Raw genomic sequence first — 14,664 nt, forward strand, 5'->3', positions numbered from 1 at the left:
GCTAATTTTTTCTATATATTTTTAGTTGTCCAGCTAATTTCTTTCTATTTTTGGTAGAGACGGGGTCTCGCTCTTGCTCAGGCTGGTCTGAAACTCGTGAGCTCGAGCAATCCTCCCGCTTCGGCCTCCCAGAGTGCTAGGATTACAGGCGTGAGCCACCACGCCCGGCCTTTGGACCAGTTTTTTAAAAAAAGTCGTAATTCTAAAACCTAGAAGTGAAAACTAGCCTCAGAACTTAGGGACCTGCTATAATTGCCCAGAGAGGATTTCTGTGCTCCGCTAGCTCACATGGACTTGGCTTAACTCGAGTACTCTGACGGGCCAGCCACAGTGCTGTCTCCTGAAACTGCCCACTGCAGTTGAGACAGGGCACCCACAGCCTCAGACGCAGGAAGGCAAAGCTGGGTTAGGTGGCCACACCTTGGCCCCTGCGGAGGTTGCTAACCCAGAGCTTACGTAGCACAAAGGAAAGGATCAGATCGCCTAGGATGGGGACACACAATGATGGGTCTGCGATCACAGGAGGGTGGCACAGCTAAGAATTTCATTCCGTTTTTTGCTCTTATTGAAGACTCAGCTACATGGTCCTACTTCAGTTTGTGAAGTTATGTTCCTGTCCTTTTGGTTCCTGACATCTACCTTTTGTCCTAGAAACCAACCCTCTTCCTGAGATTTTCAGGGAGGTCCAGCAGTTGTCGAGAGCAAGTCCCTGGCAATCCCCTGAAGCGATGGTTATTTACTTGCACGCTCAGGGCATGGGGCATCGGCAGGCAGCATTCCACACAGCTGCCAAGCGGGACTCCGGCCTTCCAGGAATGGACACTGGCTATCCAGCTCTGTCCCCTCTACAGTGACCAATGGCATCTGACCAATAGGATGCAATCTGGGGCCGTGTGTAAGCTGGGGGGAGGGGCAGGTCAGGCAGAGACTCCCTTGCTGGGCAGCATCTAAAGCCACAGGGGTTGTGGGGGAGCCTGGCCTTGGAGCAGGGTGGGGTGGGCTCTCAGGAGCTGGCTGGGGTAGGGGTAGGGTGTGGAGTTGCTAACCCAGCTGTATGCTGACACGGCACTCTACAGTGTCCAGAGCTTCTAGTATATCATCTGTATCAGGGGAAACTTTGGTGGCTGGCACTGCCTGTCTTACTACTGGATAGAGACCAAGACTCTGCTAGATGCAGACCAGCTGCCCTGAAGCAGGGAGTCTCGGGGCCGGCCCGAGGCACACAGATATAGAGGTAGCAACGTCCGAGACAAGGCAACTCTGCCACAGAACCAGGATTTAGGCTGTTAGAATTTCATCCAGTCCAGGGGATTAGAACCATTTATATGCCATGCACCCCTTCACAGAACACTTTGAAATGCTGAAATTAAAACAAGTTCGATTGTAAAGCAAACCAATGACAGTGAAGGCTGATTATTAACACATAGAAAAGGTACCCAAATTTGGTTATAGCTCTTTACACTTGAAATAGGACACATGAAATAAGGACAGTGGCAGATATAAAAACTACCATAATTTTGCGGCAATGATGAGCATGAATGCGATTATGACTATCTGCAGAAACTGTCATGTAATATTAAGATATCCATGATTCCTACTGGTGACAAAGACCAGAGGTACTGTTGATAGTGCTGTGGTTTGTTGCTGACGCTCATGGTGGAAGGAAACGCTACATCACAGTTAGAGGACAGTGAAAATAAAGACAATGCTCGACTTTTTCAGAGGATACAGATCACAGATTTGTAACAAATGCTGCTATCAGAATACACTTATTATTTTAGTTTTAATTCCTTGTACATATAAATTTATACAAAAGCAACGTACAAATACATGTCTGTGGATTTTCCTGGAATAACTAAGGTAAGTTTAGCACACCGTCGTATTTGTTGGCATGTGTAAATTATGATAAAAAATAAACTCTGGCTACTGTCGGAGGGGAGGGAATCAGAATTCCCTTTAAATATCTAGTGTGAAGAACACCCCTGTGTACTTTAATGGAGTTGGCACATTCTAGTTAAACCAAACAGCCCTGGCAATAGAGGAATGAAAAGAGTATTAATGGATGGGTTGGCTAATTGCCTTGCTGCTACTTTCTTGAATTCCTGTTCATCTCTCCCTCAGTTAATCCCTGTGGTGTGTTCCTTGGGGAGCTTTCTGAGAGGATTCTTCTGGCCTGGGACTTAACCTTTGCCGGCGTTGCCACCACCGGCCCTCAAGCGGAGAGGGAGTGTGACCACATGTTTGTGTGGCATGGTGCGTAACTGGGCATCTCACCATTTCTGCTCTGTTAGTGTTTTTTTTTAATATTTCAACGACCGAGGCAGAAAGAAAGCAGGGTCCACCTTCCTTGGGCACATTTCTAAGCTAAACCCACCATACCAAAGGTTATGTAATTTTTTTTCTCACACTGTGGCCTCAGAAGAGATGGTTGATAACTGGCACCTCCCAATACTCCCCCAAATAATCCTTCCTCTTGTCTACGAATGCCTCAAGTCATCATGAATTGATAGGCCCACTAATTAACCTGCCAGAGACCCCTCTTTGAGGCGGAGACTGCGTATCACCTGACAGGAGTATATTCTGCCACCAGTAGGGCAGTGAACAAGAGAAAACACAACAATCAGAGGCTGAGCTACGACACCCAGAGGAGTGAAAATGAACACGCAGAATGGGGAAATGGTTCCCAGCAACACCTGGGTTATAGGTCCTTCCAAGGTGATGATAAAACACTCTCCCACACCTGTGCATAGGATGCTTTTTCCCCCTTGTTGATGGGTTGCCTGGTGAAAGTAGGTAAGGAGTCCCTAGTCTAAAGCCCTTTGAGTGTAGATTTCTAAAATATTTTTTTTAAAACATTTCCAAAAATAGAAAACGAGATTTTAAATGGCAGAGGAAAAGAATAAAAACATCAGTAGCAGAAGGCAACTGCTTAAAAATCAATTCACAATGAGAAAGACTGCTTTCTGAGTGCAGCATATAGAGAAAAAATTTACTGTGAACCCTTAAAATCTTAAATTAGATTTATACATTGAAAATAATGGGCCAGGCACCATGGCTCATGACTGTAATCCTCACACTTTGGGAGGCCGAGGCAGGAGGATCACTTGAGGCCAGGAATTTGAGACCAGCCTCAGCAACATAGTGACGAGACCCCCATATTTACAAAAAATAAAATTAAAAAATTATTAAAAATAAAAAAGAAAATACTAGTTAATTGTACATCAGGAGAGGTGTACTCCCAAATAAAGTGCAGTGATGGGAAGACACACTTCAGAATTGCCAAGTAAAATTATTCTTGGGACAGACAGCCTTTGAGTGGGGAGGCATTTCCGTTATTAGACGGTGTTTTGGAACAAATGAAATCGTGCATAAAGATACATCATGGGCTGAGCAGTGAATACGCAGGGTCACTGGAGAGTGTAGCACAAGGGCATGTAGGAAAGATACTGCAGGATGTGCCTGGGGGACAGTCAGGATATTTATGGCGACTGTTTTACTTACACTGTTGAGAGGACAATCACTTCTTGTTTGTTCCCCAATCCTTGGTTTTAACTTTTATATGATTTTATATTTTTGTAGGAAAAAATGGAAACAAAGGAGGGTCAGGAACTCCCAGGAGGGGGAACAAGACACAGAACATTCTTAACTATGAATTAAGGGTTGGGCCAAAGGAAAAACATTTGCCAAACACCTGACCTTTAAGAGCTACTTTTCCTAGCCCTTAGGGCCTTACTTAGAAAGTTTAATGGCCATTGAGATCCATTCATAGGTGGAAGAAACTAGCATAAACTCATTTATTTTAGGTAAGAGATATAAACTTTACTGGCACTGAAAAATAGTTCTGGATATACAATGCACTTTGTTCCAAGATCTTACAACTCTCCGGCAGTCGGAAGATTTCACAATTGACCAGATATTTCTCTATGTGTGTTATTTCTTTTCTTGTCGCATTTAAAAGCTCTTGTCAGCTGGGCGTGGTGTGGGCGCCTGTAGTCCCAGCTACTCCAGAGGCTGAGATGGGAGGATTGCTTGAGCCTGGGAGTTCGAGGCTGCAGGGAGCTATGGCTACCACTGCACTCCAGCCTAGGCGACAGAATGAGACCCAACCTCTAAAAAAAAAAAAAAAAAGAAAGAAAAAAAAAAGCTCTGGTTGCATTCCCAATTTTCTGAGAAACTGGTGCCAGGTAACAACCCTGCCACACATAATTGCTTCACATGAAGTCACCTCTAGAGAGTACAGAGTTTTATCTGGCACTGAAGATTTGCTGGTTGGTTTTCTAGATATATGTTTACTTTCATTTCAAAGACAAAGTAGAAAACTCCACAATGGAAAATGTTACCTTTCAGTTCACACTCTTTTAATCCCTTAGTCCCCATAAAATAAACATTCTAAAGTGTAAGCAGTGGAAATAATGTAAACTCTGCAGAAACAGAAAATAAATTAGTCTCTTTCAGACTCGGTGGAGGTCTTTTTGCTGAATACCATACTCTGTTGCAAACAGAGTTCGACTCGGAGGAAGAAGAAATCTTTGGCCTATTTAACCATTTCTCCAACATTGCATAAGAGACATATTTCAGATTCACTTTCTTCTCCAACTATAGCAAAAAGGCAAGGAGGAGTTTGTGTTTCAGGAGCCTGAAAAAGAGAGAAAAAAAAAAAGTTTCAGTGGTTTAAGAACAGCTTTCTCCTTTGGTGTTAAACTGTTAATATGTTATAGCTCTAAAGTTTGAGGCCCAAAGAAAATTCGAGAGCAGAGAAGTGATTCTATGCACAAGATGAAGGCTGGTGGGATCACTGTTTGGAGTATTTTACTCATGGGAAGTGGAGACTCAGACTCCGCGCCACCCTGGAACCAAGAGTCAGCATGGCTACTGCGTGCCGCATTCTGAACTCCCCAAGAGATTTACTTGGCGACAGTGGCAGAATTTCCAGAACTTCTACATTTGGGATCTATAGTGCAGGATCCTGTGAAATGAGAATGTTTAGGATATGGGATCCTGTCACCTTGGATTTTTGTCTGTTTTTTATACAGTAGGCAAAGAAAGCAAGGTTTAAAAAAACGTACTTAGGACAATATGGAAATTAGTGGTCCTGGAACTTATTATTATCGAAGCTTTGTTGCTTTCTCTCAAAGAATATTAAATTCTTTGCTATTCTTGAATCCTGCAATCTTTTAGAAAGAGAAGTAATCGAACTATACTTTAAAAACAACACACAAACAAAACACCTAAGTCCCAGGGAAAAATGTGTTCACCACTCCAGAAAAAATGTAAATACAAGTATGTTGCCTTTAATCTGAAGTTATACATGGGAGGACGTATCTGTTGGGCCGAGACAGTTCAAACTCTGCTGAAATCCAGGGAGTTGGCCTCCCACAGATAACTGAGAGGTCTGGAGCCAGAGAGGATGCTTGATTAGTTTCAAAACAGAAGACAGTGGTGAAGAGAGGGGACGAGGAACTTCAAACACTCCCTTAACATCTGACTCAATCCAGGGGAGTAAACAGAAAACAGAAGTATTACAAGTATAATAAATATTAACAAAAAGAAAATATTTTAGATGTCAGGAAGGGAGGTTTGCTTGGTGCGCTTAAACATGCCCAGCTTCACGCTAGTGGCTCTGGTGACCCTAGATGTGGGTGTCAGTATCTCCTGGGATGGGAGGCGATGCTGGGGGACAGGAGGGTGGCCTCAGTAGACGGAAGATGACCTTTGGCTTAGCAAGGCAAGGCTGGGCAAGGACGTCCGTGCTCTGGAGGCAGGCGGTGGGAGGCCAGCTGATTAGGCACATTACCTTTGTAGCCTACGGTTTTGTGTTTAAAGGGGCGTAGAGTCTGTGGTCCCATATTTTAAGGAACATTGCGAGGGTTGCCCAAAATATAGAAAGTCTGATTATAGATGAAGAAAATCAGAGACGCGGTAGCTAAGGTGAGAATGTGAAAAGGAATCTGTTGTTTATTGCTTGTTCAGTGGAAAAAAACAATTTCAGAAGTTTATTCAGCGGGAAAATATCTCGGAAAATAAACAATATAGGAAACATTCTATTTTGGTATGGGAATTCTAAGAAATCAAAACGTGCCCAGAAAAAGTTTCTTTTAAGGGGAATTAAGAATTTCACAATTGTTACCTTAACTTCAAAACATTCCATTTTAGTTAGATAGGGGAGATTTAATTATCATTATCTTTTAGATGCCAGTGAGGGTTATTTGAGTACCCTCAAATGGGGGTGGGGTGGGCTTCCATCCCACCTAGTCCCTGCCCGGAAATGGGAGGGAAGGGCACCCGAGGTACACAAGGATGACTCGGGGCGATGAACTGACACCCTATTCCTTGGAGCACAATGGCGACGAACAATTTTTGAGCTGCTCTATGAAAAGAAGTTTCAAGACTAAAATCGCAGAGCCCAGGTGCTCTCGCAGGGCACCTTCCAAGCCTGTGGTTTGTACCTTGGGGGGCCAGGCCTGTCCACAGAAGGGGTGGCACACGGCAACCCTCCTCAAAATGAATTTATGATTATTAAGTATCACTGAAAATTTCTGCCCTAAAGATAGTGTAGGAAGGAAATGAGCTGGATTATACTTTCTGTGTGTGTCACTGGAGAAAAGCAATTCTCTGGTAAATAACAAACATTTACTAGGAGCAGAGTGAATCGGATTCTGCACTAAACAGAACTTTGCCCATCAGAACAAAGTAAGGGAGAACCTGAATTCTTCAGGAAATCTGCCAGACTTTATCGTGTGTTCATTTGAATGAATCCTGCCAGAGCTCGGAAATACGATAAACGTTAAGAATAAGAAACCAGAAGACAGGGAAAAAAAGAAAAAATCAACCCCCCCAAATCCAATTATTTTTAAACCAAAGACTCAAGAGCAGGATCAATTTCACTGGGACAAATAACTTATTTTAATTAGTTCTATTTAGTGACATCCAAAAGAATGACTCATGCTCTTATTCTAACAATAGCGAATGCACAACAGGGAAGTCTTGGGGAGGCGGAGCAAGAGCTCGGATTCTGGTGATTTTGGGGCATCTCACGTTCATGTTCAGTCTCACACAACTTCCTAGAGGGTGAGGGAGGCAAGACAGGCGAGGGAGGAAGGAAGAAAGGAAAGTGGTCATCCACCGATTGCATCTTCCCGTGTGGGACACGTCTCCAGCCTGTTCCTCGAGGAATAATGGAACCCTCTATAGTCTGATCCCTGAGTGAGCAAAGTAAGCCAACTAGACATTTCCTGATGCCCAAATTTGTCCAAGCTGGCTTTTGTCCAAACTTCAACATTTTTATGTTACGCATTTTTAATAGCCACAGACCTCTGACTATCGGTAGAAGAGGTCCCTGAGTGCTATATGCGAGAGGCAAAGGAAACAGAAGAAACGTCTGCTGGACCATTATATTGATGAGTCACCGAGAAGGAACGTTTGCTTTATATTGTGGTTTTATCTTAGGACACTGGATCTGTTTTTGATTGTTCAAGCAGGGTCAAACGATGGGTTCTGAACCACTGCCCACCAAGCCTAGAACAGTGGTTAGCAATTTACAAGGAAGAAAGAGGCCTTGGACAAAGGAGGGGGAAAAACGCCATTCAATCAGAGAATTAAGTAAGAGTAGCCCTATTATACTTGGACTAAAAAGAATTTTGACAAAGCTTTTAATACCCAAATAATTACCTTAGGTATTTAAAAAAATCACCCCATTATCCCCAAGTACCTGTCTGTTCAAAGAGCTGGTATCGTCTTTTGGAATAGGCCAAAGTTCGTTGAACCCGTGACTGAAACGAAAAGGGCGCCTTGGGTTGGAGGCATAAAGGCTGGGGTGAGACTGACAGCCAACGGATCTGAGTTGAGTCTGGGCTTTTGTAGTTAACAGCTGTGCAAAATTGAGCAAGTTGTCAACCTCTCTGGGCTAGAGTTTTTGCAGCTTTGAAATAAAAATACTACCCATCTCCCTGGGTTCATGCCGGCACAACACATGATGGGGGGTGGCAAAATGACATGTGCCAGCTATGAAATGAGAGGCAGCACCTCAGTGGCAAGGTGGCTCTGCAGTCCTGTGCACCAGGGCCATCCCTCAGTGACCCCAGGGGAAGGTCCAATCCTCCTGAAGCTTTTGTGTCCTTATGGGACAACGCCTGTCTCCAGAGGTGCTGTGACCACTCAGGCAAGGTGTGTAGCACAGTGCCTGGGTCATGGGAGGTCATGACCACAGGCCAGTGTCCTGACCTGCAGGGCCCTGTTCAGTCTGTGAATAAGATCTGGAAGCGTACTTGTTAGGGAACACCAGTGTCTTAGGCAGTAAAGGATTTAAGTGTATGTGTTAGTAAAGCTAAGGACATTTCCCTTGGCATTACCTGAGTCTTAACTGCAATAATTAAGGTATAATTGGTCTCATATGACCTACTTGGAGAGTAAATTAAAATTGACCAAAAGGCTAGAAAAATACTATCCAAGAGAGAGAAGAGAATTGTGCACACTTGTTCTGGAGAGAAATGACAAATGGCAGAAATGTAGCATAATGGGTTCTTGACAGGAAAAGAGAGATCAGTTAAGACAAGGGGTCGATTTTTGGTTTCAGAGGAACGATGCTGTTATTTTTCCAAGGCCTAGCTGAGAAATCCAACTCGCAAGACACAAAGTCACACCAAAAAGACTAAAATAACACTGTTATCAAAGGTCCAGTTTATGGGTTTCTTTGTTAAACTAGTGACTAGTCTCTTTTGTTTCATTTTCTGGACTTTTCTTTTTCAGAAATGACAAAGATATAAGATGCGGTTGTAGCTAAAACTTAACACAGTTCCCACCCCTGGGCAAAAACCACACACAAACCCCACCCAGAACCTAAAACAAGCAATTCCACAGCTTGTTTTAATGTAATTTCATTTTAGTGGTCACTTACCTTGCTCATCATCGCGTAGGTCTTTAGGGTTTTAGTAACAAAGACTTAGAAAGACAAAAACTACGACACAAACGCCCCCGTTGACACTGGTAGGGGAAGAAATGTAAAGGAGAACCCTGGGTGGCTTCGGGCTGTGACGCGCAGACAGCTGCAGGGAAGGGTCTTTAGGTCAAGGAAGCTCATCTGGAAGGCCCAGAACATGCTGGCAAGAGGGAGAGGTTCTGGGACAGGACAGGAATGGCAGTGAGTAGGGAGAAGTGACTGGTAGCGCTTGGGGGAAGGTACGTGTTCTAAGACCATGGTGAGGACACGTTTGATCCCTGGGGAGGGGAGAAGCAGCCCTAAGTCTTTCAAACTTCTGGCTGGGAGTTGTCCAAGGAGAAGGATTGGGAGTTTGGTTGTTTTTCTTCAGATGGGGAGTTGGGACAGAAGCCAGCAGGTGTGGCTGCAGTACTAAGGGGTGGACATGAATGAGGCTGGGAGCCCCCAGCTCTGGGCTGCCCAAGACGGCACGAAGTCAAGCCCGACCTTCTTAAACTGTGTAGGTTATGAGTTGCCAGGAGGCCTGACTTCTGCTGCCCTGTCCTTCCTGGGACTCATCTCTGGTTAGATGGATCTGTCCCATCTCTTTGTGTCTGTCCAGGGGCATGAGAGCCTAATACACGTGTTGTGCCACAGTTGATTGTTATAGGTTGAATTGTGTCCTCCAAAAGATATGCTTAAGACCTAACCCTGGGCACCTGTGACAGTGACCTTATTTGGAACTAGGGTCTTTGCAGAGTAATCACGTTAAGATGAGGTAATAGGTGGGCCTGAATCCAAGAGGACTGGGATCCTTATAAGAGGAGAACACCTTTGAAGACAGAGCCACACAGGGAGGATGCCGTGTGACCGCAGAGGCAGACCAGAGCGATGCAGCTGCAAGCTGGGCAACCTGAAGGATTGACAGCCACCAGCAGATGCTCGGAGGAGGCAAGGAAGGATTCCACCCAGAGTCTCAGAGGGCGTAAGGTCCAGCTGACACCTTGACTGTTAACTTCTAGCCCCCAGAACTGTTTTAAACTTTCTGTTGTTTTAAGCCACCCAATTTGTGATACTTTGTTATGGCAACCTTAGGAAATGAATACACCAAGATTCCTCTATCACGTGATTCTAACTCTGTACCAAGAGATCTGTGGTATTGGTTGTAATTGGTATGTGATATTAGCTTTAATTCTGGAAAAAGAATAACGAGTTTACAGGGTTCCTTCGTTATGGGTAGAGATGCTCTACACAGATCCACAGACGACAGGATCTGACTTTCACTGGACTCAAGCCAAGGTCCACTAAGGGCTGTGTACTGACCATCTAACTCATATCTGCACCCAGGAGTGGATTTAAGTCATGGGCAGTCATTAGGTAGGAATTTGTAGTAACTAGGAAAGGAAATGACTTATCAGATCACTTTTGTAATAAGTATCAGAAAAACAAAACAGAAAAAGGCTTTGAGCTGAAAGAAAGAGAAAAAAAAACAGAAAGAAAGAAAAAGTCAAAACAAGGCCAGGCATGGTAGCTCATGCCTGTAATCCTCTGGGAAGCTGAGGTGGGAAGATCGCTTGAGCTCAGGAGTTCAAGACCAGTCTGAGCAAGAACAAGACTCTGGTCTCTATTAAAAATAGCAAAATTAGCTGAGCGTGGTGGTGTGCACCTGTAGTCCCAGCTACTTGGGAGGCTGAGGCAGGAGGATCACCTGAGCCCAGGAGTCTGAGGTTGCAGTGAGCTACGATGATGCCACTGTACTTTACCCCGCAACAGAGAGAGACTTTGTCTCAAAAAAAGAAAAGAAAAGAAAAGAAAAGAAAAGAAAAAGTGAAAACACAGCATCTTACCTGAATCGGGTCCTGTGAGAGTCTTGTTCACTTAGAACAAGCCTTTAACTTGTTCTGTTTCTGTATCAAGATCTATATCATAAAAGCAGGGCCGAGTGGGCAATCCCGGCATCGTGCTCATCTGGGGGAGAAAACAACATGTTATATTAGCAAATGCTAAAAGTGATCATATGGAACATGGTGCATCTGATGACACGAATTACCCATATAATTGAGCACAACTTCATGTAACTTTAAGGTGTATATATATATACATGTATCTCTTTAAATTTGCCATCTGCTATTTCAATTTTTGTTTAAGGAAGTAAAATGGAAAAGGCAAATGTCAACTTCCTGGAAATTTGGAGCATTTACTTTCCCCAGTGGTCCCACAACATGCTGTAGCTGCAAAATGACTTTCCGAACATTCTCTTCTAAATTAAATTTTCATGCTGAACCCCAACAAAGATGACTCCCTCTGGTGGAAGGGGGCGCTGGGTGTGGGTGGAGTGAAGGATGGTCTCCTCCTCATCCCCAAGACACATTTCTGTGAAACCAACGGCTCCTGGAGCACAGATTGAAAACTGTTCTCCAGACCCCGAGCTCCCTGCTGTGCTGAGAACCTGCTTTGTGCTGGGTACTAAGTGCTTTATGCATTTTACCCTCTCAGCAACCTGCGAGGTAGATATTTAATTATTTCCATTTTACAAGGGAGGAAACGGAGGTTTAGAGAGGGTAAGTTACTTGCCCGAGGTCACACAGGTATAAGTGGCAAAACCAGGCATTTGACTCCATGCCTGCAATCTCAAATTACTCATTTCACCTCTACCACCTCGCTGCCACCACCAGCAGCAACCCCCCCACGACCACTGTGGCACTTGGTGGGCCGTCTGTGGGTTTTACAGATAACCTCATTAAGTTCCCCAGCATCCTATGAGGCAGGTACTAATTTTAGCCTCACTTTATAGATGAGGACAGAAGACATTAAGACACAAAGGCATGTGTTCAAGGACACGCGGCTAGTTAGTGGTGGAGACAGGGTTAAAATCAGTTCTTCACTGCTTTGCTCCGCTGAATCTGCATGAAAGATCTTCAGAACGTGCTCCTTGCCCGCCTGTACCAGAAACCCTCCGTGTGCCGCGGACAACTGCTGGCGCCCCAGCCGGTGATTCTTAGACACCAAAACACTGCTCTGGGATCTGGATTGGGAGGCTCCCTGATGACCCATTTTCTTTCCTGTGTAGCATTTCCCACTGTGCTTTAATAGTGTGTATTTCATACGAATGAATGACGCTGCTAAAGCCATGCCGCGTGCAATCACTGAGAGGAAATACCTGCGGCTCTCCCAAGGGCTAATGCTGCGCCTTGCAGACCACCCACCTGCCCGGGCCAAGCACACTGCATGCGATGAAGCTGTGGGGTGGCCAGCGCTTAAGGCATTAGGGTTTGCTCGCTTCTTCCCACCCAGCAAACAGACACCCCCCTAAGGCCCACAGAATAGAACTCAGCTCTGTCACTCTCCACTGCCTTTCTATGTTGACTCGGGACTTCCCCTTCCCCACACTCGCCTCCCACTGTGGTGTTTAAAGACTCTTGCTCCTCAAAGGGGGTCTGCGGACCAGTAGTATGGGCATCACCTGGGAGCCAGTTAGAAATTCAGAATCTCAGACCTCACCCCAGACCTGCTGGATTGGAATCGGCAACTGTAGCCAATCCCTGGGGATTTGAGTGCACACTGCATGCAGTTGAAGAGCGCTGGCTTCAGATGGCTCCCACTGCCCTCCTCACCTCCCCGCCCCGCCTCGTCAGCCCCGGGAAAGGGAGCTTGTGGGGGAAGGGAGAGGAAAGCCTATTTAACCCCCACTCCAGTTGTGGCACGTGGGCAGCAAATTCCTGCACCTGCAGGCCTCATTAACCACCCCCTTCCCTGCCCGCTGGGCCCGCTGAGAGTGGGAGCTGGGAACACATAAAACACTGCGATGGATGGTGGCTGGCTCCTGTCTTGCTAATTGCACAGGACTGCGCTTTAGGTATATTATGGGCTAAAAAGGCTTCTGAGCCCTGCCTGGAATATAGGTACCGTTTATAACATGCCTATGGGAAAATGTATTGTGGGTTCCAAACGATGAACTACAACTAAACTTCTGCACACAACCTGCTGGTAGGTGGGGATCTACCTAGTATTTTAAAACTTCAGGTGTGTGGATGGCCACCGTAGCCTCCGCATGCTAAGGTCCCTAGCAGGAACATGTTTCTCTGGTTATTACAGTGGCTGCATATAACTGAGGAGACCCCAGAAAGAAAACCACTTACTGTTTTAGTACTGGGACAAACACAAGGGTCTTTGGTGGACATTGTTCATATTTTTTCCCAGTTGTCTGGGTTACAACTCAAACCAGGCACTCTACAGCATTTCCCTAACTGCATTTGAGATGGCACTCGAAGGCATCTGACGGCATTTATAGACGGTATTTTAAGATGCCTCTATAACTTACGTAGAGCTACGGATTTGGAAAAAAACCAAGTATTTTACAGTTTAAGAGAAAGAAATAAATGATCACATTCAGCCACAGTGATGCTGCTCCACCCCTCAGGTCAGCACTCTAGGTCAAAGGCATCGTTTATCAGTAGGGCAGTAGGGCCGTCTGGATTCTCTGTCTGCTGCTGCCTGAGGCTGCAACACCATTACTCTCGGGGAGAAGTTGGTAGGCGTGAGACAGGTCAAGTTTAAATGCGCTCTGGGGTGACAAAATCCAACAAGAACCCTGAAGGCAGTGTATCTGGGCCCATGTGACCAAAGCTACCAGTGGAAGATGCCATTATAGATAACGCCCCTGTACCGCATGCTGGTTTACACACTCTCTCAACTCTCCACCGGTAACTTTCAGCTGAGGAAGGACGAAGACAGACAAAGGCAGAGTGTGATGCGTGTGTTTCCTGGAGTCGTACTGCCTAGCTGCGGTGAACCAGAACGTGCGTCTTTTGGTCATTCTGATTCTGTCACAAAACCAGGAGCTAAAATGCACCAAAATATTAAATGCCAGGAAGTGTGAAATGTCTTTCCTCTATTTTCAATTTCTTTCTTTCAAATGGGAGAAAAATGAGTTCAATCCGAAGACTCCCGCGTTCCTTTCCAATGATGCAACGATCACTTCCAAGAAGTGCAACTACTTATCCGGGGTAAGCAACAACAGACAAGAAACCACATAGACTCTGTAGACCCGAGGGACTCCTTGACTTGTGAATAAACAGCCATCTCTCATAAGTCTACTTTTAGAATAAAGCTTCTCCTGTTGAGCCAACGCAATATGAAATTATGTGGACAAGACCTTATAAATTCACAGCAAATTCTCTCCCAAGAAAAAACTGTTATCAAAGGATTGTAGCCCCCAGACAAGAGTCAATACAGCACTACAGGACAGAAGGAATCCAGACAGCCCTTGGGAGTTGACCTCTGGCCACACGCCTGGGGTCAGTGGTGATCCGTGTTGACTTTATCTGTGTGCCCTCTAAGGAGGCCTCCTGCTTAAAATAACTGAGGAGCCACTAAATTATACTTACTCGTCACGCGGCATTAATGGATTCTTTTACAAAGGCTGAAAAACATGGGCTTTTGCCCTTCACGACCCTAATTTTAACTACAATGAAACTTCCAAATTTTTACTGTTTCAGGTTAACCTTATTTTGGAGAAAGGACAAGTTCTATCCATAGCCTTTATGAACAGACATTAAAGACCAGTAAAGAGAGAATAGTTATGTTTTTAAAACTAATCATTAAAAAGTAAAAGAATATTCTTGGCATGAGTAAGAAAAATCATTACAAATTCTGTTTCATAAAGTGAGAAAATCGTAATTTCTAACCATAATTTTCTTTCCTTTTTTTTTTTTATTGAGTGTTTCTTTTTTTTTTTTTTATTTTAAAGA

The 14,664-nt window shown here is 44.8% G+C and overlaps 1 protein-coding gene across 1 annotated transcript in view; it reads right to left on the minus strand.

The window, feature by feature from the left end:
- Positions 1–4,269: 4,269 nt before the first annotated feature.
- Positions 4,270–14,664, minus strand: part of MTHFD1L (methylenetetrahydrofolate dehydrogenase (NADP+ dependent) 1-like) — a 213,743-nt gene continuing 203,348 nt past the window's right edge. Inside the window, exons 27-28 of the mRNA XM_012655557.1 lie at positions 10,762–10,882; positions 4,270–4,636 (exon numbers count right to left, since the gene is read on the minus strand). Of these exons, the coding sequence (XP_012511011.1) occupies positions 10,793–10,882 (90 nt within the window). The 3' untranslated portion in view covers positions 4,270–4,636; positions 10,762–10,792. The remainder of the gene's footprint in view (positions 4,637–10,761; positions 10,883–14,664) is intronic.

Source organism: Propithecus coquereli, unplaced genomic scaffold, assembly GCF_000956105.1.
Source record: "Propithecus coquereli isolate 6110/MARCELLA unplaced genomic scaffold, Pcoq_1.0 Scaffold48, whole genome shotgun sequence".
NCBI classification, from domain to species: domain Eukaryota; kingdom Metazoa; phylum Chordata; class Mammalia; order Primates; family Indriidae; genus Propithecus; species Propithecus coquereli.